Below are 26,310 nucleotides of genomic sequence, written 5' to 3' on the forward strand. Positions count from 1 at the left end.
TCATGAATGGTCTCACATTTTAAAATATATATATATATATATATATATATATATATATATATATATATAGTATGGCCAATAGCAAGATAACACAAATTAACCATATATATATATATATATATATATATATATATATGTGTGTGTGTGTGTGTGTGTGTGTGTGTGTGTGTGTGTATGTGTGTGTGTGTATGGAAGGAAGGAAGGAACATAGGAACTGGGCCAGAAAAAAGGCTCAGTGGGTAAAGAGGGTAGCTGCCAAGTCTGACGACCTGAGTTTGATCCCCAGTGCCTCTATCACATACAACAAATACATGTTAAATTATCTTATTATTAAGAAAAGTAGAAATTGAAAAATGAAATTAAAATGAGTTTGATATAAAATACATAAGACACATGCCAAAAGTCCTGTATACTATTTCCTAATCCACAGTATCCATTAGAGAAAAGTAATTTGAAGTATAAGCATTAATTTTTGTATCTTACCAATCACATCACTCTTTTAATTAAGGCCCCCAAAACTTCTCTGTGAGGTTAGGAGGAATTATCCACTTTATGAGTGGGAAAGTTAAGACATTGGTATTAACTGATTGGCTACCGAATTAGTTGAGAACTAGGACTGGAATGCTGTGCCTTGTTTACACTTCTGTTTATTGAGTCACTTGACTTTGAACTTGAAATGGTAGGATCCAAAGAACAAGTGAATTTGGAATATTTGGGCCTTGGAGGGTAGTGCCTGCCTACTATCCCTGTTTACAGGTTGAGGCATGAGGATTGTGAGTTTGAAGCCAGTATGGCCCACACAGAGTTTTGGCCCTGTCTCAAAATGATAACAATAGCAATAATCATGATAGCAATAGAGTGGACTGTTTCCAGGTGTAGAAAAATGGGGCTAAGAGGGTATGTATCCATAGCTGGTCTCCATGCCTGCTTGCATAGTGCCCCAGGTAAACCTCATACTTGGATTTCCATGAGCTTCCATACTCCTGTCTGGAGCCCTCACAGTGGTCAAGTCAGAGAGCTCAGGTTTATATCTCAAAGGATCCCACAGTCTGGCTTCCATACCTGGCCCCAGTCTCCTGTCACCCAGCGTGGAGGAGGGCAGCGGCCCAGACTACAGCGGATGCGAGCAGGAGGCTTGCTCTCCTCTGGACACTGTGCAGCTGGGAATGTTTTAGAAAGGTCACTGCTCTTGCACAGAACAATCCGATGCTTGAATCCTGGACCACATTTCGGAGTACACTGGAAATAAAAACAAATATTGAATAACAACAGTTTAAATACAGGAAAATGTGAAGAGACTATTGAAGTAACTGTGCATATGTATACAATACACACTATAAGAAAAGCTCTCAGTTATGAAGCTCCTTCACCAGTGTAAGGGGAAGTACTTTAATCTTTTCCCTAAGGTCTTTAAGAACTAAATTCAATGTTTGCTTTTCTTGGCTAACATTCTCTTCTTTTATTAGGGATAGGCTTATTCCTCCATTCTTCCCCAGCCTTGGCCTCCTTCAGCTGTGATAAGAGTCTGCTGAGTTTTGGAATGTGGAAGCCTACTTGCTGGGTGTAGTCTTGAAAGGGAACTTTTATGTTATTAGTAGACCACAAGAACGTGTCTTTGTGGAGAAAGCTGGTGGTGGAGTAGATCAACTATTCCACAGTACGGTAGTCAAGAATACATGTTTGCAGCAAGGGGCTGTTGCACGAATACGTCTGGACGTCTCCCTGTCCTTAAGTCACAAACATAAGAACCGGGTGTCTGCTCTTCATACTGAGAAAACGACGCTTCTTCCTATGTCACAAATCCTTGCCTTCCCCTGTCTCTAGATGCTTCTATAAGTCACCTACTTACTGCAGTGGCTGACTGAAGTTCTACAGTTTTCTGGACCCTTCCTCCAAATTTTCTTCTTCCCTCAGTCAGTTGAGGATTTACAAACATGTGTGAGCTGTTATTTGTATCTTTCATCTAAACATATTTCCCGATCTTCTATAGCAGTGGTTCTCAACCTATGGGTTGCAACCCCTTTGAAAAACCTCTATCTCCAAAAATATTTATACTCCAAACCACAACAGTAGCAAAATTATAGTTATGAAGTAGCAGCGAAATAATTTCATGGTTGGGGGTCACCACAACATTAGGGACTGTGTTAAAGGGTTGCAGCATTAGGAAGATTGAGAACCACTGCTCGATAGCATGGAATTGAAGGATAGGACATGAAAGAAAATAGAGTAACCATGTTCAAAAGGCCTGTATTCTTATTTAGGAGACAGGCATGTAAGCACAAGGCTAATGCTACATATTATGAGATTGGACATAGGAAATAAATTCCTGTGTGCTTTATCATCATTGACTTTTGACTGGTTTTATTAGATATGGTCTTTGAGCCTGGTGTATTGACATAGAGAAGGAGAAGAATATTGAAGTTTTTTTTTTTTTAGATGAAAAAAAATCAAGGATTCAATCTCTTTATCACAATGAATCTAGTAGTAGAATGCATTCCCTCCAATTTAGAAAAGACTCATCAAATTGTATTTTGACGGACAACATGCAGTTCTTCTAAGATCCCTTCAGAGGAAGCAAGGGTTAGGAGTTAAAAATCCAGAGACAAAAATCTTGATCTCTTACTCATTTTCATAGTCAAATCAACACCCTTGTATCCCTGCTACTGCCTCAACCTCCCCATATAACCCACCAGGTCTCATTAATTCAGCTCTTTTTATTTTTGTGACTTGTCTCCATTTCTACCACCATGAATCACATTTCATGCAAATATTATTTCCCACATGAAATTTTATTATTGCTTCCTAATACTTCTGCTTCCTGCCTTTACCTCACAACAACACATTTTATGAACTTCAGAGGAAAGGCATCTCCTAGGGGTCTCTAAGGATAGAGGGAACTACTCTACATTTCTGCACATTCTTATTCCATTTGATCTTAGTCAAAAGCTGAGAAGTGTTCACACATTCTTATTCAATGACTGCACTGGGTCTCAGCCTTACAGAGCTAGCCACAAATACTCCATGTTTATAGCCTGACTGTCAACTCTGGTCTTTAAATATTGTATTACTTAGGCATGATAATAAAATTAAATAAAAAAAATCACTTCTAAGAAAATACTAAAGGCAGGGGGATACCACTCAGAACAGGGTCATTCAGAGTGTAACTGCCTAGCAATTCCTCTGATCATGCAATCAGAGGAGGGAGCAGAAAGAGCAGGGGAGTTTTCATGGGTGTGTCAAAAGAAAACAGGATACAGTTTTGTAAAGGTTGGCTTAAAAAGAGATCGAATGTTGCCTGCTCTTCTCCAGAGCTACCTTCTCGTACATGAGAATTCTGTTCCTCTGAGGCCAGGGCTTATGCTTTACTCTTCAGCTGTTCACACACTGGCTTTTTGGTGCTATTTATCCTTCCTTTCATTAACGCATTTAGGGGAAAGGTAGGCTTCCTGGTAAGTAAGGAAAGCAAAGTCTACCTTTGCTAAATAAACTGGAATGGCAGACAACAGCCATTTCCTCCCTCTTGGCCAAAACATAGTGGCAATGAAGATGGCGTTCAGTTAGACAGCAATGTCCGCACTTGCTAAATTATGCTCTGCCCAGATAGTTTCCTAGGTCATCTGGGGAGAAAGAACAGCGGCTACTAATGCTTTCTCTAAAGCGCCAGTCCCAACACGTGCACCCCACTTCCCAGCACTTCTTTCTCCTATGCTTTTGACTCAGTTATTGTAAACAAGGTATCAGAACTACGACTAATGTGTCCTGAGCATGCATGTCTATGGCAGGCAGGCCCCAGGGGAGCCTCTGGGCTTCTTAAAGCCGTCTGAGAATATCACTTCAAAGATCAGCTGGATAGATTCAAAATTCCAGAGAAGTCTCAGTATAATCAGTCTGCAATTAAATGCAGAAGACACCATCTAGTTTACTGATAGGCTTCATTTCAGACATCATTTAAAGGTTTCCTTCTTCAAGGGGATTGCCTTTGGTTATTTCATCTGAAAGCCAAAGGGCGATGTCAATGTGAAATGAACCTACTTTACCCATTGGCAAAAGTTTCTTCTTGTTTCTCTTTTTAATGATGATTTGCTATAACCTTTGTGTTCTTTTCTCTCTTTTGCCTTTCTTTCTTACTTGAGGAAGGAACTAACTCTGTAATCCAGGCTGATCTGGAACTTACTTAGTATGTTGCTCAGGCTGGCTTCCAACTCACAGCAACCCTCCTGCTTCTAATTGCAGGAATTACTGGCATGCACATTACAGTATTTTGTGTTTCTGTTCAGATTTTTTAAAGCAGCTTCCCTCTTCTTTTCAAATTCTACTGTCCTTCAATACTCAATTCCAATAAACCAAAAAGGCTTTTGATCCTATTCAGGTTCCTCTTAGGAAAACAGGGCAGTGAGTGAGTGAGGAAAGCCTTACATAAACTCCACAAACTCAGCAAAGAGAGAGATCATTTCCTAAGGTAAAAATACCATTTTCCTAAGGGTAGCAAAGAAGACTAGGCCCTCTTGAGGATCTGAAGCCAACTAGAACTGGCCATCACAGTCATACTCCAGAGTGTCTGAGGCCAAATACATGGTCTTCCTTTCTGATTTTTACAATATTAGATTTGTCATCATTATTGGTCAACATCTATGTATTTCTCTAAGGACCCTGGGCATGGATATTCACAACCATGCAGAATGGCTATTATTATCAATGCACATAATGTCCAGCTGAGTTTAGACATTCATGAACTCCCTGTGGGGAAAAGAGGTCTGTTTTCCTTTCTACAATCACAGACCATATCAATGTCTATATGCTTGACAGAAACTAGGAGTCCAAGTAAGGTGGTCAGAATGTGATTACAGAGACTGTAATGTAGCCAGGCAACTTGAGAGAATCCACATTCCTGTCAGAGATACCATAGATAAATAACCACAACTGCTCAGAATTTTGCTTGCATGGACCATCTTCTTTTGTGGTGGGGGAAGAAGAGGCTAAGGTCTTTCTATGTATCCTTGACTGGTCTGGAACTTGCTACGTAAACCAGTCTGGCTTCAAACTCATAGAGATCTGTCTGCCTCTGCCTCCCAGTTGTCTGCATTAAAGGGATGTGGCCACCATGACCATCTTACTCATGGACTAGTTTTAGCGAAGACCATTCAAGGAGCGAGGGAACTGTAACATACAGAGGTTCCTAAAGGAAAGTCTTTAAGTTTTTTGTTTGCTTCTGACAAACTTAAGAGGGCTCCTGGAAATGCTCAAAGTACATAGCACAAAGTTTCTAGCAGAATATTATAGAACAGAGTCTAACACACATCCTGTTTTATTGACTTGAAAGAATTCTCTTTAGGTACCCATTCTCCTTAACATTAACCAACACTACAGAAGGATTCAGCTCTTCTATGGGAAATGTGCAAAGTGTATAGAGCAATGGTTCTCAACCTGTGGGTCATGATCCCTTGGGGTCAAATTGCCCTATGACAGGGGTTGCCTAAGACCATTGGAAAACACAGAAATTTACATTATGTTTCATAACATTAGCAAAATTACAGTTATGAAGTAGCAACAAAAATAATCTTATGGTTGGAGTCACCACAACGTGAGGAACTATATTAAAGGGTCATAGCATTAGGAAGGTTGTCTAGGTGGAAGTTTCTGTCCTACCAGTGACTCCCAAGAACCCAGCAACTGCTTCCCAAATATTTGACTTGGAGGTTTAATATTACTTATAAATGCTTGGCTGGTTGCTGAGACTTATTACTTACTAGCTCTTACACTTAAATTAACCCATAATTATCTATTAACATGTCTTATCTATGTTTAGCCACATGACTTGGTACCTTTTCTCAGTATGGCATTATCATCTTACTTCCTCTGCATCTAGCTGGAGACTTCTGACTCTGCCCTTCTCCTTTTCCTCATCCTCAGTTTGGCTTTCCTGCCTAACTTCCTGCCCAGCTAATGGCCTGTCAGCTTTTTACTAACCAATGAGAGCAATACATATTCATAGTATAGAAAAGAATTTTTCCACAGCAAGGTTGAGAACCACTAGTATAGAGATACACACACACACACACACACACACACACACACACACACACAAGCATGCATGTGTGTATCATACATACTAATGGATCAAGGGTTAACTGCTTAAAACCTTTTTCATAAGGTCATTTTTCTTCCTTTCTTTCTTTCTTTCTTTCTTTCTTTCTTTTTTTTTTTTTTTTTTTTTTTTTTGGTTTTTTCAAGACAAGGTTTCTCTGTGTAGCTTTGGCACCTGTCCTGAATCTCACTTTGTAGACCAGGCTGGCCCTGAACTCACAGAGATCTGCCTGGCTCTGCCTCCTAAGTGCTGGGATTAAAGTTGTGTGCCACCACTGCCTGGTATTAGATCATTTTTAAGCACCCTTGCATTATATCATGTTGTTAAGAAGTATGTTCCTATTTCATTTTAGTCAGATTAATATAATAATAATATCAATGAAGATATAATACTTATTTTGACTTTTGGTATGCTATATCCCTCAGCTCCCTTCTTTTTCTCCAGATCAAAATAGGAGAAATTAAAATTATAGATGGGGCTGATAAAATAGCTCAATGATCAAAGCTGCTTACTTACAAGACTGCCTGCCTGAATTCAATCCCCAGGACCCACACAGTGGGAGGAAAGAACTGACTTCCACAAGTTGGCTTCTGAACTCTATACATGTACTATGGCATGAGCAAGTCCATATGTATACACATTCACATAGAAATCAAGAAATAAATGTAATTTAAAACTGTCAAAGCAAATAAAGTAGCTAAGTTGGTAAAGCGACTTGCTGCCAATCTTGATGACCTGAGTTTAATTCCCACATTATGGAAGGAGAGAACCATCTTGTATAAGTTGTCCTTTGACCTCTACACATGCGCTGTAGCAAGTGTCCCTTCCCCAACACTCAAGTAAATGTAAAAAAAAAAAAGGCAAAAAGTATAGCTAGATCACAAGTCACAACTGATTTGTAAAGAACTCATACCTAAAATTATGTAATAAGCTATTATATTACTTGGAAAAATTAAATATTAAAAAATCTGGGCCTTCAAAGTGAAACGCTAGAAAAGGCATCTCTCGGTCTCCATTGTGTTTTAGGGTAAGAAAAGTTCTTGACCCCCCCTCCCTTGACCTTCAGTTTCTAAGTACACATCACTGATGCTGAGTTTGTGGAGTATCAGTAAGCATAGCCCCTCAGGGTACCCACCATAACGCTATTTCAAATTCACTTTACAAGTATTTCTTAATTAAATTAATGAGGTTTTTTTGCTCCCAAAGTCTTTTATCTCTAGACAAGTAATAATAAAATATAATATAATATGGTCAAATTCACTCTTAGGTAGTTCTGATGTGTTAAGTCTAATCCCCATGCTCAGGTGTGCTTAGATATTAAATGTTTAGGTATAGATAACTAAGACATCTCAAAACACGCAGCCCCAGATTTCCTTACTTCAGACCAGTCCAAAGCTACCCACTGAGGTGGACATGACTGGTTGTTGCAGGACTCTTTCTCCACAGGCCGGTGTGTTAAACAATCCCTGTAGTCCAGCGTCTCCTCCTCAGATGGTCCGATCCTCCGGATGCAGAGCACGGCCCTCGTGCGCATCCCCCCATCGCAAGTCTTGCTGCACTCCAGCCAGTCTCCAATGAACCATCTGAAGCAAGATGCGGAATACAGAAAAGAGTGGCTTCATTGCGCTGAGGCTTCTAGCTGAGCGGACTCCATGCTTTCCCTAGAAAAGCTGGCAGCTCACAGGTAGTTCATAGGACACCGTCAATACAAGAGCAATTAAGCAAAACACTGTTTGCTGACACTTAGTTACCATCCAAAGTACAATGTACGGGCTTTGAAGCAAGCAGAAACTACGTTCAAACAAGCAATGCATGATGTGTTTTCAAACTTTTTGCTTTCTCTCTCTTTTAACATTAATTTCCGAAGATAAAAATTACCTCATGAGATTTCCATGAGGATTAAATAATGTATTTAAAAATTCTAGAACATGCTAGTGAATGTTTAACAACTGGTTATCCATGGGAGGGGCAGAGTTATGATTTGTGCCATTTGCCCTATTCTTTTTGTAAAGTGTAAATACTTCACCAAGGCCAATTTCCAGCTACTGGCTCGACATTCTGAATGTGAACAAAGAACACACGCTAAGGTAGGGTCTACGGAACCATAGCTAGCTAGGTGCTTTAGACCCACCCCTGAGTGCAGGCTGGAATGTAACCAGCATGCAGCAGGGAAGACTTTTATTATAATGACATTGTAACCACTTTTCCCCCAAGTGAGAATCAGGTGCTAAATTCCAAAGGAGCTGGGGACTTGTTTTCCAATTTAGAAATAAACTCTCATGACGGTAGTAGGACTTCCCAGTCCTTACAGGGAAAGAGAAAGACCAGGAAGACAATATTGTTCCGCCAACGTGGAGCCCTAAGCTAGTCCTATGAAAACACTGAATGGGAGCTTCCTGCTTCTCCACAGCTCCTCTAGGAAGGAGCTCAAATGTCTTAAGCCTGCTCTGCACTTATGCCCCTCCTATTCTTTTTATAAAGTGTAAATACTTCACCAAAGCCATCAATGCACTCCATGTGTGCATAAGTTCAAGAAGGTGTTTTTGGTATTACTTCTGCACCATCGCTCTCCTGTAAATTATTCATAGGTCCACTGGGAAGCATGGGCCAGTTCAGGTCAATAAGCATTCTACTTTAGAATGTTCATATCTCAGCTGAAGGAAAAGGGATCCTTTCCCTCCCTGTCAAAAGGGTGCATGAGCACACCTGTCTAGAGCTGCTCGTGGCCGTGTTACCCTTAAACAGAGGATGCGGGAGGTCCTTTTGATGCCTCAGTCCATGATTCTAGTCAGTCTATGCTCACACTCTCCTGAGCTTTGTTATGTAAATCTCATACAAGTCAGCCAAGTTGAAGTTTTAATCATTTGCCACCAGAATCTTGACCAACATATCATTCTATTTCTAATAAGCATTTGCTGAATACCTACCACGTTCAAGGTATTCTGCTTTATTTTACAGCAGAAATAATGTAATAATCATAAAGATCCCCTGTTAGGAAATGGTTCTCCAAAGTCATGTAAAGGGTAACAATGGAACCAAGACTGGATTCCCCATCAATTCTCATTTCCACTGAATCTCACTGATAATATTGTCAAAAGCAGAATATATATCGCAGGATATTTTCTTCGATCTATGATTATAAACCACACAGCTGCCATGCTTATGTTCTTGGGTTTGAAACAAAGCAGAGAGAGGAAAGTGAAAAGCTCAAGAACCAACTTCTCACCCCTTCCCTGATCAAAGCCCACTGTGCAGGTTTTGTATATGAAAGACAATGTCTTAGGGACATGGGAGTACCAGCATTCTAATGTAAAATGGCATTTAGCCCACCAAGTCAAAATGGCTTTTGCTCAAGATTATTTGTTTTATTACTATTTATAGACAAAATGAGGTTAATAAATAATATCATAATCAGTTTTCAAACTTAAAAATATTTCATAACTCAATAAAACTTTTGACCTGAAATCCATTTTTAAAATTATAATTTAATGTTGAATTAAAAACTTCGATAATACCATTTTTTTCCTGTTAAGTCATTTTCCAAAGGAGATTGAAAGTGTTCTCCTACTCTTTTGTTTCCATAAATGAACATGACCCTGAGCTGCTAGCACCTTATTTGGTAAGGAGGAAAACGTGTACTGAGAATAATCACTTGCATGGCAGCCATAGTGAAACTCTGATTCAATTGGCAACAGTGATTTCACCACCAAGATTAGGGGATAAAACAGAAATGTGTTTAACTCAGCCACAGAAAGCTCAGTCATACCACTTCCAGCCATGATCTCATTAGGTCTCCTAATGTAAGAGGGACGGAGACCTTCAAATTGAACACAGGTGCTCACAGGCAGCGCGATTCAGGAGACACTGCTATTCTTCAGAGCGCAGGGCCAAAGCAGCACTGTAGTTCTAATATTTACTTATTTTTTTTTATTCTTTGTCTCGTCTTTTATTGTCAATAGTATTTCTTCAGAATCGTAGTCTGAACTGATCACTCTACTCATCAACTTGGAATACATGGAAGGAAATTATTGACTAAGCTCCCTGCCAATTTCCTTCCTGACTCTAATCTCAGGCTTCAAATTCAGTTCTGGTTTCAGCTGTATTGTACATCCTATTATCCCTTCCTGTGTCTCTCGGAAAGCTGATTCATGGTCTGATTATTGCAGTAAATTTTCAACCTTCCTCCTGCATCCGTCTCAGTCTCCCTGTCTTTTGTCAGTTTAGAATTGCAGCTTCCTTCTCTACACGGCCAACACCCTGGTGCCTTTCTCTTTGTCTCCTGTTTCCTCACCTTTAGATTCTGTAATAAGATATTTCCAGGAAATGTCATTTCTGGGAATATCAGCTGTTGGAGCTTTATGACCTGAGACATCTCAGAGCTGGTTCTTTCTCAATATCTAGTTATTGTTTGCTTTGAGACAGACTCACTCTATAGACTAGGTTGGCTTCAAACCTACTGAGACCCACCTGCCTCTGCCTCTTTGAGTGTTGGGATTAAAGTGTGGGCCACCATGCCTGGCTTCTTCTCAATATCTAGTGATCAACATGTCTGCCATCCGTTAGGGCTAAAATTAGTGCTATCCACATGGGGAAGGTTGTTTGCTTTTTCTGTCCATTTATTTTTGTCAGACAGGGTCTCACTCCGTAGCCCAGATTGGTTTGGACTCACTATGAACCCTAGGGGCCTTCTATCCCCAGCAATTCTGCTGCAGCCTCCCAAAGCTCTGAGATTAAAGGCATATGCCACAACAGGAGTAATGCCTGAACATCTGAAAACAGAGTGGCTTGCTCTACCTTGTATAATCTGATCTCCCTCTACTATCTGATTATTATTAAGAAAATAATACACAGAGGAGGGAAAAAGAGAGGAACTACATAAAATTTTGATCCAAATTTGATAAAACCAGAACATTTTTAAAGAGCTCATCATAAAAACGGATTTTTCATTATTATTTAAAGGAAAATGGCGGATCAAAGAAAACAAGCTGTTAGTAAATAGTTATATTCAAAGGAAAATTCAGTCTTGAACTGTGGGTTCAATATCCAGCGTTTGTGGGACAAAAGAGACAAAGGATTTTCCAGCCTTTATTCCAGGGTTGTCTAATCAACACTTTCCCCTATAAACACATTACAAAATTAAGAAAAAGTCTTCAGAATTTGGCAGTATCATCTTCAATCAACTAGAGGCAATTATATAACCTATTATTTACTTAGAAAATGCTACAGCTTTCTTCAGTTTAAAAGCAGTTCAACTAATTGGAATGTGGAACTTGGATTGGAGAGAACTATACGCCATAAACATTCTATAGGCAAAGAACTTCCTCAATTCTTAAACATCAGTATAATAAGCATCTTTTAAATTGTGACAACTGGGAATGCTTTGAGGAAGCAAACGAAGTCAGACACATAAAGTGCCACTAGACATTTGGTTTGTAACTTAGAATGCTAGTGATGTCTGGTATAATGGGAAAAACATCACCAGAGATTAAAATCCCTCATCTGTGAAATGATGAGAGTTGGCTGAGATTATTCTATGATTCTTCCTAGTCTCAAATTTTGTAGTTTTATAGAGAATGCTCATGAATCTTTTTCTAAACTTAAAATAACAAATTATAGTTGTCCATGGGTGAGGTTCAATGACTCAAAATAATTGTCAAACATTAAACCATAAAAGATTTTATTAAATAAAACCTAGCCCCTGAATAAAAATAAATGCCTTAACTGAGCCTGGGGGCATAGGGCTGTCATCTGAGCTACTTGGGAAACTGAAGCAGGAGGCTTGCTAGAGATACAGAATAAGTCCAAGACTAGCTTGGGCAACTTAATAAGATCCCATTTAAAATAGAATACAAAAAACAAAACAAAACAAAACAAAAACGGCTAGAAATATAAGTCAGGGGAGAGTCCTGCCTGGCATTTGAAAGGCCCTGGGTTTAGTCCCCAGTACAAACAAACAAGTAATTTCTTCCTATTCTGGCTTCCTTTTATACGTGTGTTCATAATTCTCTTACTACACTTTTATATGATAGTTATTTTTATATCTATCTGCTCAGATAGTCTTTAAGAAGTCAAACTACAGTGCTGTGCACATTTTATTGATTAATTGATGTTTTTAAATTCTAGTCTCGGTATTACTACAATGTATAGAGTTTTTTTGTTTTTGTTTAGTTTCTACAAATTTAAAAGCTACGGTATTATAGAGGAATAATATTTACATTAAGGATTCTATACATAGGTCATATGTAGAAACAGTATTGCTATTAAAACACAGCACTATGAGGACTGGCCTCTTGGCCTCCTACTGAGTTCAGCCCCACCTCCTTTTCTTATGCAGGGACACTAGCTTCCCATCAGTTGTATCCTTTCATATTAATGTTTTCCTTTTTTTCAACCACACGAGGCTACATCATGGATCTATTTTCACTCAATTCACTACCATGGCCCTGGTGGTAGAGGCAGGCAGATCTCTATAAAATTGAGGCCAGCCTGGTCTATATAGCAAGTTCCAGGGCTATATAGTGAGAGCCTGCCTCAATAAAATAAAATAAAATAAAATGTTCAGTATTCAGTTCAGTGAAATGGCTTTCATATATATATTGTTAGTAGGAGTGTACATGCTTAAAATCTTTCTGGGGAACAATTTGGCAATGTGTCACAAATACTAAAATGCTATCTTACTTGACTAGAAATTGTATTTCTCCTAATGTTGCACAGGGTAAATCACAGACAACAATGTTTTAGTGGCGAAAATGGTTAGTGTTGTGGTATCACAGGAGAGCAAGAGCTTCAACAGGGCAAGGATTGAACAACAGTAGAATTCAGTTGAAATAAACAGTGACATTACTACTAAATGCTGTAAAAGATAATGTTCAAAATATACTGAGGGCTGACTATCACATATAAGGACTATACCATTTCATTATACATACATGTGCATATATACATAGATGAACACCTAGAAATAGCATATATTAAAATACTAACAGTGGTATTAACAGGAGTTATTTTCTTCACTTTATCTGCATATCACATCAATGTGTAGAAAAAGAACCTGTTCCTTTTCTCTCACACTCACACTCACATCAGGTGCTACTGAATCATAGCAGTCTATGATGTTCATCCCTAGAATACAAATAGCTACTAGGAATCTTATATATATATTCTAACCATTTAAAATTTCTCTTTCATTGTCTGAATTCAAAAGATTAAAGAAGAAACTTAAAAGATGCTAGGAAAAATTGACTAATAAATATATAAAAATATGTACCTTTAAATCTTTCAAAAAAGAAAAATAGACTAGACTTCTATTTTATATTCTCTTTATGCTTTTCTATTGAATTCCACCTCCCACCTCCAATCTGAAACAAGGAACTTCATTTCAGAATTACAAAAGGAAAGGAATTAGGAAACAAATTTAATCAGATGTCTTAATATGACAATTAATATTAACCATTAAAAAAAGCCAGGTGGTGGTGGAGTACACCTTTAACCCCAGCCCTCAAGAATTTGAGGCCAGCCTGGTCTGCAGAATGAGTTCCAGGACAGCCAGAGCTGTTACACAGAGAAAGCCTGTCTCAAAAACAAAACAAAATAAAATAAAATTTAAAAAAGCCTTTAATGATATATTCAACGCTACAATGTATAGACCAGTGGTTCTCAACCTGTGGGTCATGACCCCTTTTGGAGTCATGTATCACATATCCTGCATATCAGATATTTGTATTACAATTTATAACATTAGCAAAATTACAGTTATGAAGTAGCAACAAAAATAATTTCATGGTTGGGTGTCACCACAACCTGAGGAACTGTATTAAAAGCAATAGGAAGGTGGTAAACCTCTGTCATAGATGGGATGATGAATGGCTTGAAATCTTCAAGGTGTTGGGTGTTTAAGAAAGTAAGCTTGAACCAATAAAGAAGCCAGGAGTCAACATAGAACAGGTGTAACCAGTACCATCCAGGGGCCTTAAATGATCAACAAGATGCCAAGTATGATATTTAAAGTCTCGAATGTCAGGGAATTAACTTGATGAGCAGAACTCACAATTACACAAAATATGGTAGATCTACTGGGACAAAACTTAGATCATGAATTTTGACTATCGCTTTGTCTTACATAGTTTTTAAGACTTAATTTGAGATTAGCTTATAAAGCTAATTAGTAGAAAACGAAAGTAAGTGGTCTTTTCTAAAAAAGGTCTAATCAATCTTGTTGCTTTGCGTGCCTCACTTGGCGGGAACTACCACACAATTTTACAGAAAGCTAGGGGGTATGCCTGCAAATATGAATACATAGTGTTTGCTTGCGGTCAAAGAAACAAATTCTTACTTTTTGTCATACTTACTCAGGTGGACAGGGCTCAGTGTTGCAGGCTCTTTGATTTTCAGGTGGCTTACTGTCAGGGTCACAGAAATTGTTCTGGACGATGGAGTTGTCATCCAGTCTTTTACAGACCACTTCTTGTCTTTGGGCACCTTTAAGAAAAGGAAGGGCATCATTAACTGGAGAGTAGCTTCCCTTCCAAAAGGCGAGGCATGTATTGCTTTCCTCTGGGAGTTACTCTCACTGCATCCCTAATGTCCTATCTGTTCCAAAACACTGTCTACTTCTCCAAAAGAAGAGAAGGACTGGTCATTATAGCCAAATTTTAAGCAAAATTATTGTTCTCATATTTAGAATCACAGATGTTTTGAAACTGTGATCAGCATTCCCATTTTTATGTTCAACTTCATGCTTTCCTTTAAAAAATCCTTGAATTTTCCAAAATGCCATGAGATAAAATGTATTAATATGCATTTCAATAGAAGACAATAGATGCATATTTATTCAAAAACAAAATGACAGGGACTAACATACTTTCTGATATTTTGTAGGACAAGAGGAAACAAGGTCATTTTCTGTTAGGAATACATCACGCCCACAAATTTCACTTATTTTCTTCGATTTATGATTGCATCTCTCTAAAAGCTCATCAAGCTTTGATTTCATATGTCATAGACCACTTTTGGACTATAAGAAACTGGTCTGTTTGTTTTAACAGTTGAATAACTGTTGATTATATCACTGTCAAAGAGATACATACATAGCTCATTCTAATATAACTTAAAAAATACTTATCTTGCTCTTAAAAATTAGTTCATGTGACTTGTTAGCACAACTAAAAACATTCTCATTTTACAATTTACAAAATTCTTAATTATATGCTATGATTTATTGGCAGACATACCTACCACAACTTGCTCACATTTCACAAAATGTGATCACACACACACACACACAAACACACACACACACACACACACACACACACACACACACACACACACAGACTTTTATTTATAAACATCCTTGGTGGGATTTTTATATATACTCATTTTTGCTTTGTATCAGTAATCAACAGACAGATATTTCAAGATATCAAAGAGAAACAAGTGTTTCAGATCATACAAAAGACACTGTCAACATTTTACTCTTAGAAATGGGCATAAAAACACGAGTCAAGCTGTTCCCTGAAATTATCCACCCTGCCCCTATGAACACATAAGCTGAATAACTCAGAGTTGTAAACTAGCACTGACAGCATGCAGGTAACCACAGATTTGCACTCCAGCTAATTCTACACAGTTCTGGGCTGCTTGCCTGCCTGCCCACCTGCCCGTCTGCCCCCTCCCCCCGCCTGCCTCCCTCCCTTTCTTCTGGTTATTTTTAAGTTATAATATAATTTTTTAAAAAGGAGTTTGTTCACAAATGTGAGAGTCCTTATGAAACAGGATCATTTGATGAAGGAAACTTTCCCCTGAAGAACTAGACACAAAATGCTTCTCCCAAGACTGCTTAGCTTAGGTCTGAGTTGAGCATATCTCTGCTGTCCTGCTATGGTTACATTCAACTAAACCCTTTGGATTTAAGAGATTGACAGGAGAGACTATTAAGTCTACTGATCTCAGGAGACTAAGTCCTCTAGTCTCCGTCTCAATGGCGAGATGTTGAAGAAGGTCTATTTTATTGCTTGCAGTGACAAGACTCCTGAGATCGCCTTCAGTAACATGTTTTTAGGGGTCTGAACTATACCCAAACAATTTACTGGCAAAATGTCTTAGACTATGTTGCATTCATCCCTCCCAATCCCTAGAATAGCAAATGACAGCAGTGGAATTTTTTAACTATTAAAATCGAGATTTTTGAGGGAAGAATGATTCATAAGAAGCATAGCTGTTATCCATTCACAGATGTTCCATGATATTCATCACATTACCTCCCCATTGTGTCATTCCAGTGGGCAGATAACTATGTCCATGTGGTCACCTAGTCGAATATCTCTGCTGTTAGTCACAGAGCTCGGCTACCAACAGTGGCTCAGATGAGCAACTTGTCCACTCTGAAGGAAATGTTCACTCGTATCAAGAGCAAGGGGTTGCTTTTTTAGGTTTAGTGTGTATTTTTAAAAGGCATCAAATGTGACTACTCATGAAACAAAAATGCTGGCCGTTAATACAGTATGTCAGTCGACTCTCAGAAAAGGCTAAACATCAAAACTACAAAATAGAATTGATGTTGCTTAGTTCCAGTGACAGAAACTGTTAAGTCAGTTTCTCCAGGTTAAGATAAAAGTTCAGTTTCTTTCAGAGAGCACTACAAATGTTGTTTGTCCACACTGTATTTGTTTAAAGCAGCCTTTATTATAAAAGCAGGTCCTCCGCAATTTGACTCACAGATCAGACTGGTATAAGTAATTAGCAGAGATTTACATTTCATTTTTAGATAAATTCTAGCTATGTAAGTATTTTGAAAATGTTTTCTATATAATATTTATTGCTAAAAACTAAGAAAACAGAGAGAACCACACAGAATAAAATAAACATTAAGAATATCTCATACTGTTCTAGAGCCTAGAGCTCTTTTGTTATTTGGTAAAACCCAGCTTCTTGAGTGATGCTGGACTTCATATGAAGAATCACAAATTAATTCAATTTTGGCCATGCCTTCCATATAGCCGAAAAACTGGGAACTAAAGGACTTCTAGGTCTTTATAACTTCAGCATGCTGTTTTTTTTGTTTGTTTGTTTGTTTTTTGGTTTTTCGAGACAGGGTTTCTCTGTGTAGCTTTGCGCCTTTCCTGGAACTCACTTGGTAGCCCAGGCTGGCCTCGAACTCACAGAGATCCACCTGGCTCTGCCTCCCGAGTGCTGGGATTAAAGGCGTGTGCCACCACTGCCCGGCTACATGCTGTTTTTTGATAAAGTAAAAATTAACATCCTTGAAAACATAACTAAAATTGTTCTATATTTGACAAAGATATTTTTTCTTACACTCATCTTTTATTTATTTTCTTCTAATATGTTGTTATCAGTGTGGCATTAATCTATTTCAAATCTTCTCACAACACTATACTATTTTCCTCTAATAGAATACATATTCCTTCCAGGTTTTATTCTCACACCAGGCAGGTTGATAGTTTTGTTTGTTTCTGTTTTGAACCTAAGTCAGTATCAACAGGATGACTATAAAGAAATTAATCTAAATGGATAGATTTTTAAACACAACCTTTAAATCAAGGTGAATACAGCTTTTAACTTTAGAAAGTAGAAAATACAGATCAAGTGGAAATAATCTAAGTGAACAAGAGAAATGGGGTTTAGATTATTTGCATGTAGTCATGCTTCATGCCCACATAGTCTCTTTTAAAGTAGTATGTAAAACATTGACAAGTTCATTTAAAATCCTATTATAATACAGTTATACAAGATTGGTATGCTTTCAAATCTGAATACCCATAGTTTATGTCCAAAATGTATAAGATGTCTACACTAGCAGTAAGTGCACATCTAGTGGGAAAAAATTCTCATGCCTCAGTGTTCCTAGCCTCTGGAGAGAGGCAGATGGTCTGAGAATTCAATTGACCAAATTAAAACTGACTATATACTTACCGTTAAAAAAAAAAAACCCTTAAGTTATTAGCATGAAAACTTTTTATACAATCCCTCGATGTTATAAAAAAGTAATGAATTTAAAACATTACAAAAGTACAAATAATTTTTAATTTCTTATTTTGTTAATACATATTTACCTTAAACCTTTACAAAGAATATGTCCTAATTATAACCATTTAACTTGCCCATATTTCATTTTTGATATTTAAGAATCAAATATGACAAATGACAGTTTTAAGTATAGAAATGTAAACATAACCCTGGGGCTAGAGATGTAGCTCAGTGGTGCAGCATTTGGCTAGCATGTGCAAGGCATTAGGTTCAATTTCCAAAATTTAGAGGAAAAAAAAAGACTTCCTCACTTTTGGTCTGTGATCTTAAATTTATTAGATTCTCTGTTTAATATTCTGCCAATAGTTTAAAGTGAGGATCTACTTGGCTACCCCGTGCCCTGTTCTGCCATACAAGAACTGAACTTGGATCACTGCTTACATAACACAACAGCAAATGGTGTTTCGTGGCATACTGTAATAGTATAGAACACAGGAAAAAGCAAGAAACCCACCAAATGGCAAATGAGACCTGGATGAAGCTGTTTCCTGTTCTCACTGTAAGGACTGTACAGGTGGTGGATGTCTCTCTCATTGAGGAAACTTCACATTCAGGCCAATCCTGAGTGAAGTCCTCAGAGGACACTGACCTTCTTTGTTTCTGATAATTAAATATTTTTACAGACTCATTTATAACACAATATTTGAAGTCATGTTGCTTTTCTTGTGGCAGTTCACCATTAAAGAATTAAGTTCACCAGTTCATTCTTTTTTAAAGTAGAAACCAGAAGTCAGTGCTTAAAAATTTAACTTGGAACAGTGGTACGTGTTAAATCAGGAAGTAAGGGCCGCAGGGGAGGGAGGGGGTGGGGGGGGTACGGGGAGGAGGGCTAAGGGCAAGAGAAAGACCTAGTCATTCTCAATTCTACAAGACCTAACATTTCAGCCCTAAATGGACACCATCAGAAAGTATGATTAAGTCAATATGGGAAAGAATGAGAGGTATAAATGTACACTTGGGATTGAAGGGATAACTGATCTCCAAATAACTGAACAGAGTGGCACAGTGTGTCATCTCTCCCCAGGAAACAGATTTCTGGAGAGGAAGAGAAGAGAATACCCAGATTTTATACTAAAAATGTAGCTAGGGCTAAGGCAATAATTTGCTTAGCCACAGCATCTAAAGTAGTTAGCAACCAAGACAACGTTATATAACCACAGCATACATAGCATATGGCCAACAATATTAATGTAATCCTGATACTCAATGCCTATAGCATCCAAAGAGTGACAAGTGCCAGGAAAATAAAACAAAAATACAAAAAAAAAAAAACACAAAAAAAACAACCAACAAACGCTCTTTGCTCTGTCTTCAACTGCTGGGATCTGGCTGTTGTGTTGTGTGATTTTTGGCCAGACATAAGCATTTGTAGGGCACAGCAAAGTCCATCTGCCTTGGATCTAACAGCTGGCACCCAGGGTACCAATCCACTCCACCCACATGGCTTCCTTCTTTTGAAGAGCCCACTGATCATTTTTTTTTTTAAATCTTTCAAAAGCTTTCTTTCTTTGCTTTCCCAGTGTTTCCTGCCTGTCCTGGGCAACAGTAGATGTCCCAAGGAAACACAGGATGATCGAAGTGGAAATGTTACTCAAAAAATATTGTAGTTCTCATTGCTAGCCATGGTAGCATATGCCTTTAATCCTAGCACTTGGAAAGTAGAGGCAGGTGGATCTCTGTGGGTTCAAGGCCATTCTGGTCTACATAGCAGCCAGGGCCACTTAGTGAGACCCTGTCTAAAAAACACATGTATTTTTCTAGAGCAATTGTGTTTAGTGAAGGTAAATGAGGATGGGCCACACATGCAATAGGTTTACTTGAGGCCACAGCACACACAGAAGGGATTGGATTTGAACTATCCACTAGGTAATAGTAACATCTTTCATGAAAAAAAAGTCTAAATTAATCTGACTCATTAAGTTCTATCTATGTTTAAGGTATGAATTTAATTATGATGTGGAAAGGTAAAATCTTTACCTCAATGAGATTATATTAAAATGGGGTGACAAGAATAAAGGCAAGGTTATTATACTACCTACTCGTCTAATAAAATACTGCATTTTTAAGTCTGATATTTTTAGTTGTACACACTTTTCATTTCGTTAAATTACTGGATAATTTATCTCTTCATGATCTTCATCGATCTTAAGAACTCTCATAATCAAATGACTATGATATCCTTCAATTTCACTTTATCTTATTTCTATGTTTTCTTTCACCTCCAACTACTTTTAGTTCCAGGCAGTAAATGACCTAAGACAAGTTTTTGTTTCCCTTCGCAAAACGAGGCAATCAAGTTAGATGACCTCTAATGTTTCTTTCAGATCCAAAATGCTATAGTTTGCTTTTCTCTTTCTCTTTATTTCAGTAGTTCAGATTTTTGAAGAATTCTCCCTCTTTAATGTCTGTTTTCCACTTGTACTCTATAAAATAAAGAGAGTAGGGATTATAGCTCAGGGTAGATCTCTTGCCTAATATGTATGAAGAGCTTAATTTAATTCCCAGAAATACCAGGGACAGACAGACAGATACACACACACACACACACACACACACACACACACACACACACACAGAGAGAGAGAATAATACACAGGTACATGTTATGGTGGTGTAGTCTTGTAATCTTTGAGTTTTCACTAGTTCTTTTCATGTGTGCAAGAGGCTGGACAGGAAATGTAAGAATGTTAACAACAAATCGGAACTTTGAAGCTCAGCCTGGTGGCGCATGCTGATAAGCCCAGCACTCTGGAGAGGCCAGGGTAGAAGGATTAGGAGTTCAAAGTCATCCTCCACTAAATAGGGAGCTGTAGCCCAGCCTGGGCTATTCAATACCCTATTTCAAAGACAAAGCCAAAGCAAGCAAACAAAGAAAGATCTAAGTTGTGTTACTAAACATCAATCTCTATGGTTTCTAGTAGGAGTTTATTTCTCATATTTATTTAAATTTTAAGGGATGATACTGAGAGTGTAAGGTCTTGGATCACTATTTTTTTTACACACTGTGACATAGTTATTAGCAAATAAAGAAACTTTAAAATATCATATATGAAATCCCTTTCTTGGGGCCAAAGAGTAAATACTTCAGATTTGATTTAAAGTGAAGATATAATTATAAGCAAGTTGAATAGTTTTAAAGCTAAAATCCTCATATTCTTCAAGTTCCCAAAAATAAGAGTTAAGAAAAAAGGATTTATTTTTCCAAAAGTAGTTAGTTCATATCTATTTCCTAGTAGGGATGCATGTTATGATTACTAAAAATGCTATTTTTGTCTTTCTTCATCGTCAGCCTAGCCTTTAATGGCTGAGCCATCTCTCCAACCTTAAAAAATGCTATTTTGAACAGAATTTTTGTGAAGTGAAACACAGCCTGTGTCATACTGATCACTAATACACCAGAAATGCACTTACATTTGTTTTTAGCCTTATGACATTTTTCAGTGAATATAGGCATCCAAGCTCTCTTCATCTTCATAAAGACTATATTCACTAAATCATTTAAGTTCAGTGCTACAGAGCCAAGGATCTCAGGAGCTGGGATGATCACAGACATCCTGCTGTGGGACCTGGTCCACCTAATCCCATATGTTGAAAGTCATTCTTCTTTCTCAACACTGGAAATGACCCCAAAAGGGAACACTGGGAGAGAGTCAATATGGAAATGCCATAGTCAACCAGTGATTGGCTTTTGCCTAGTCTTCTAAGTAGCTTACTTTTCAAAAGCAAGGAAAAAATTGGAGAATTTTTATTCTTTCGTAACTAAAGACACTTTCCTTCAGGAGTTTGTCCTCATAGAAGGAGCACAGTGACCTGTGCTATGTCCAAGTTTCCTATACTCAGAACTAAAATTCTGAAAAGCCCACATAGTCAGAAATTAGCTCACTGTACAACCTTACACCAAAAACAAAAACAAAAAACAAACAAAAAGAAAAGAAAAACATTTTCCCAGGGACTTGTTCAAACTATATAACTCATGAAAATATGTAAAGTGATTTTAAGTATTAATCTACAGTTTCTACCTGTAATCTTTCATTTAGCTATGAATAGCTATACAGGTTTTTTTATAAGCATCAGTTGTTTGTATTTCAGAATTAATTTCAATCAAATCTATTTTGAAATAAAAAAATTAAAATAAGAGATGGAAAGATGGCTCAAACTGCTCTTCTAGAGGACCTGGGTTCATTTCCCAGAGCCCACATGGTGGCTAATGAGCCTAGGATCCAGAGGATACAACACCCTCCTCTGGCATCTGTAGTTACTGCATGCACAAGGTGCACAGACACACATCTAGGCAAAACATCCACACATGTAAAAAGAAAAAGAATAAAATATCTAAATTTTCTATTTTACAAACAATAAGATAAAGTATGCCCCCACCAAAAAAAAAAAAAAAAAAAAAACCCACCAACAACACAAACCCTCAACCTATTGGGTTTGTTTTCTTCTGCTTCAGATTGGCACCTGTCTATTTTGACTTTCCATCGAAGTTATAGAGTATGCCTACAGTGTTAGTTATTATAAAAGTCAAGCCCCACCACACTTACTTGTCTCCCTTTTCTCTCCTTCTCCCTCTCTTGTTTTGAACAAGAGACAGGAGTTTCAAAATGAAGCCCATGTTGGACTCAAATTTTCTTTTTTTTTTTTTTTTTTTTTTGGTTTTTCGAGACAGGGTTTCTCTGTGTAGCTTTACGCCTTTCCTGGAACTCACTCTATAGCCCAGGCTGGCCTCGAACTCACAGAGATCCACCTGGCTCTGCCTCCCGAGTGCTGGGATTAAAGACGTGCGCCACCACCGCCCGGCTGGACTCAAATTTTCTATGTAGCTCAGGCTAGCTTTTAACTCACCAATCTCTTGTCTTTACCTCCCAAGTGCTGGGATTACAGGCATGACCACTAGGCTTGGCTCAGCATTACATCTTTCTAGTAATTACTTTAAAACAATTTAAAATGCCATTTCAGAATGAACTTACTAGAATTTAAGTTTACATTATGTTTGTATTGTATCATTCTTGTAAATATTAAAATTATGACATCAAAAGATATCACTAGAGAAATGATAAATATCTAATGTTTCATAGGCTAAGACAATTCATTAAGCTAATTTGAAAATTATGTTATTAATAAATGTACCACTATAGATGATTACATAAGCTTGTTGAGTTACAAAGAAGTTGCTATCAGACGCCATTTTAAAATATGCCCTTCCAGCTGGGCGGTGGTGGCGCACACCTTTAATCCCAGCACTCGGGAGGCAGAGCCGGGCGGATCTCTGTGAGTTCAAGGCCAGCCTGGACTACCAAGTGAGTTCCAGGAAAGGTTCAAAGCTACGCAGAGAAACCTTGTCTCGAAAAACCGAAAAACATAAAATAAAATAAAATAAAATATGCCCTTCCTCTCATCTTGTGCTTTTATCATGCACAAGCCTTAGACTGAACTAGCAAAGGCAGAAAGAAACATACTCAGCAAGAATAACAAATACAGATAAGAAAAGTTTACACATTATCAAAAGCTCTAGATCCCAATTTGCAGGAGCAAAGCATTTTCCATCTTTAAATCTTGAAAATCTCTAGGGCCATAATTGTGCTTAGGCACATTTTTTCCTCTTAGAAGAATTCAAAATAGATTGAAAAGGAGTAGGGTGATTTTTTTTTCTCCCACTCTTAATGACACATTAAAATAAGTTAGGATTTCTCAAACTTTTTCATGCAACCTTTTAGTTTTCAATAATTTTTTTTACAACACCTCCTAAGCAGGGTGGGGTGGTGGTGGTGGGGAATCTAAGTTTTGCTTATTAAGGCCCAAATAATTTAATGGCAACAATTTGCATTGAATAGAACCAATGTCACCATGTTTCCATTGAAAAAGTACAGTATTTTGTAGCACCTCATGAGCATGCCACTGTGTTGGCCACCTTGGTACCTTTTGAAAAATTTAGCCTTGAATCATCAAAACCCAAAATAGTAGTTGGAAACCATCTTCCAAAGCTCAGAGTAGAAAGCAGTTCCAATCTGTATAAGAGTCCGAATGAATCAGGTAATGATGCATACAATAAAATTAAAATTAGAATTTTCCTATCTGGGCAGAAGAAATACGTAAAACAACTTTTATGTTTATATTCAGTTCATTCTCTCTCTGTGTGTGTCTCTGTCTCTGTCTCTGTCTCTCACACACACACACATGAACACACATGCACTCAAACAAATTAGGCTTGTTGAGTTGGGGTATAGCTCACTGATACATTCTTGCCTAACACTACAAACAAACAAAACAAAAACCAGTCAACTTTCAATGACATCCAGGAAAGGAAAAGAATTTAAAAAGCACCAAACATGAGAAAATGAAGTAGACAATAACATTTTAAATAGTCACTGACATCCGATCAGAAATACTAATACCCATGTAGTATATATTTTAAAAGACTTTATTTTATGTGTATGTTCCTGAGTGTACCTATGTGCACAACATATATACAGTGCCCACAGAGGTCAGAAGAGGGCATCAGATCTCCTAGAATTGGAGTTACAGGCAGTTATGATGTGGGTGCTGGGAACTAAACCTGGGTCCTCTGCAAGAACAGCAAGTACACTCAACTGTTGAGTCATTTCTCTATATATTAAAAAAACCCCACGGTGTTCTTTGATCTCTAACTAAAATTAAAAAATGGTGTCCTGCAATAACTCTGCTTCCTCTCTCTTCCTCAGTCTAAGCACAGCTTTACCTCATCTTTTTCTCCTGAGCTGCAAAGGTAGTATTTAGCAGAGAGAGGTCACTCTAAGAAACATATCAAACTTGAATTCTTTGGCATGCAATTCTTTTACTTCACAAAGAGAAAGGAAAGAAATCCTAGAGGGGAAAAACAATGCAGACAAAATATCAGGGCAGTTGATAATGCCAATGGAGGACAAATAGTATATTTTAAGTGTAACTGCAAAACTATAACAAATGTACAATATTATATGCATTTCTGTCTTTTCTTTGCACTGTTAATGAAGAACTCTTTGGTAGCAAAGGTATTGTTAAATATAATTCGAAGACTCTTAGTTACTAGTCTTGAGAGACTTCATTCTAAAAGTCCAAGGACTGTATGAAGTCAGAGAAGAGGCTGCCGGATAAGTTGTGAAGATGGCGAAAGGATGGTTTAAATAGTGGAAAGTTGAAAGGCAGAACACAAGTATGAACAGGAATATTGCTGCCTTATGCAAGATCCATTCCCTAAGACACAATAATCTCCTAATCCAGCAGAGGGGTCCCTCCTGATTAGAACTGCCAAGAGAACAGAAGTTCTGGGTGTTTTCCCAACGCTGTTAGGGGCGCTGTGCGCTTCTTACGCTCTGCCTTGCAGCTTAAGTCGGTTGACTGCAGAAGCCATTTATAAGCTGAGCTATCTTGTTCAAACTGCTGGAGACCAGAAGTGTTTCCAATACATATTAATTTAGATTTTAGAATATTTTCATGGAGCGTACTGGTTGAGCATCCCTAATCTGAACAATCTGACATCCAAAATGCTCTAAAATCAGGAATTCCAGTGAGCTCCTCAGATGAAGGAGGCTCTGCTTATATTCATTTTAGTTCTGTAAGTACCACAGAAAGTTGAAATTAAAATGAAAACCTCTGAAAACTGTTCAGCACATTGCAGTTAGTTTTAAAAGTATTAATTAGATGAGATAAATGATCCATCAGGTAAAGAAGAAAACGTAAACAAACTGAGATCTAAATATACTCCCTATGGCAGGTCCAAGTAAAATGGCCACATTAAATAAATCATACCTTGCCATTTTACCACTTCTTCCACTCTGTTCAGTGATGTTGCTCTCTGTTTTTCACCCCAAACACTCATTCCTGGATCTCATCAACCTTTGCATTTAACTCATAGCCAATTAATAAGAGATGTTAGTGTTTTTAGGACTAAAACTTTTAATTCATAACAAAACCAATAAATGTTAAAATATGGACTGCACCTTAAGAATTGCCAAGGGATCTTTTAAAAATCTAATGTTCAGACTAAACTCCCATCCATTTATAAAACGCAGGGGTGTCAGGGGGGCCCAAGTAAAAAAATCAGGATCTCAGCAACATTTAGAGCCTTGTCTTTCCAATTTGTGTAAGAATTAAGAGCCATGGTTCTGGGCAAGGTTTCTGAATGAACTTTCAAGTTGGTGAAGAAACTTTTGGGTGGATAT

At 37.7% G+C, this 26,310-nt stretch overlaps 1 protein-coding gene across 1 annotated transcript in view; it reads right to left on the minus strand.

The window, feature by feature from the left end:
• Adamts6 (ADAM metallopeptidase with thrombospondin type 1 motif 6) overlaps positions 1-26,310 on the minus strand; it is a 214,305-nt gene that overhangs the window by 12,718 nt on the left and 175,277 nt on the right. Inside the window, exons 20-22 of the mRNA XM_059276387.1 lie at positions 14,434-14,563; positions 7,464-7,668; positions 1,063-1,239 (exon numbers count right to left, since the gene is read on the minus strand). Coding sequence (XP_059132370.1) covers positions 1,063-1,239; positions 7,464-7,668; positions 14,434-14,563 — 512 coding nt within the window. The remainder of the gene's footprint in view (positions 1-1,062; positions 1,240-7,463; positions 7,669-14,433; positions 14,564-26,310) is intronic.

The sequence above is a fragment of the Peromyscus eremicus genome, chromosome 11 (genome assembly GCF_949786415.1).
Source record: "Peromyscus eremicus chromosome 11, PerEre_H2_v1, whole genome shotgun sequence".
In the NCBI taxonomy this organism is placed as follows: domain Eukaryota; kingdom Metazoa; phylum Chordata; class Mammalia; order Rodentia; family Cricetidae; genus Peromyscus; species Peromyscus eremicus.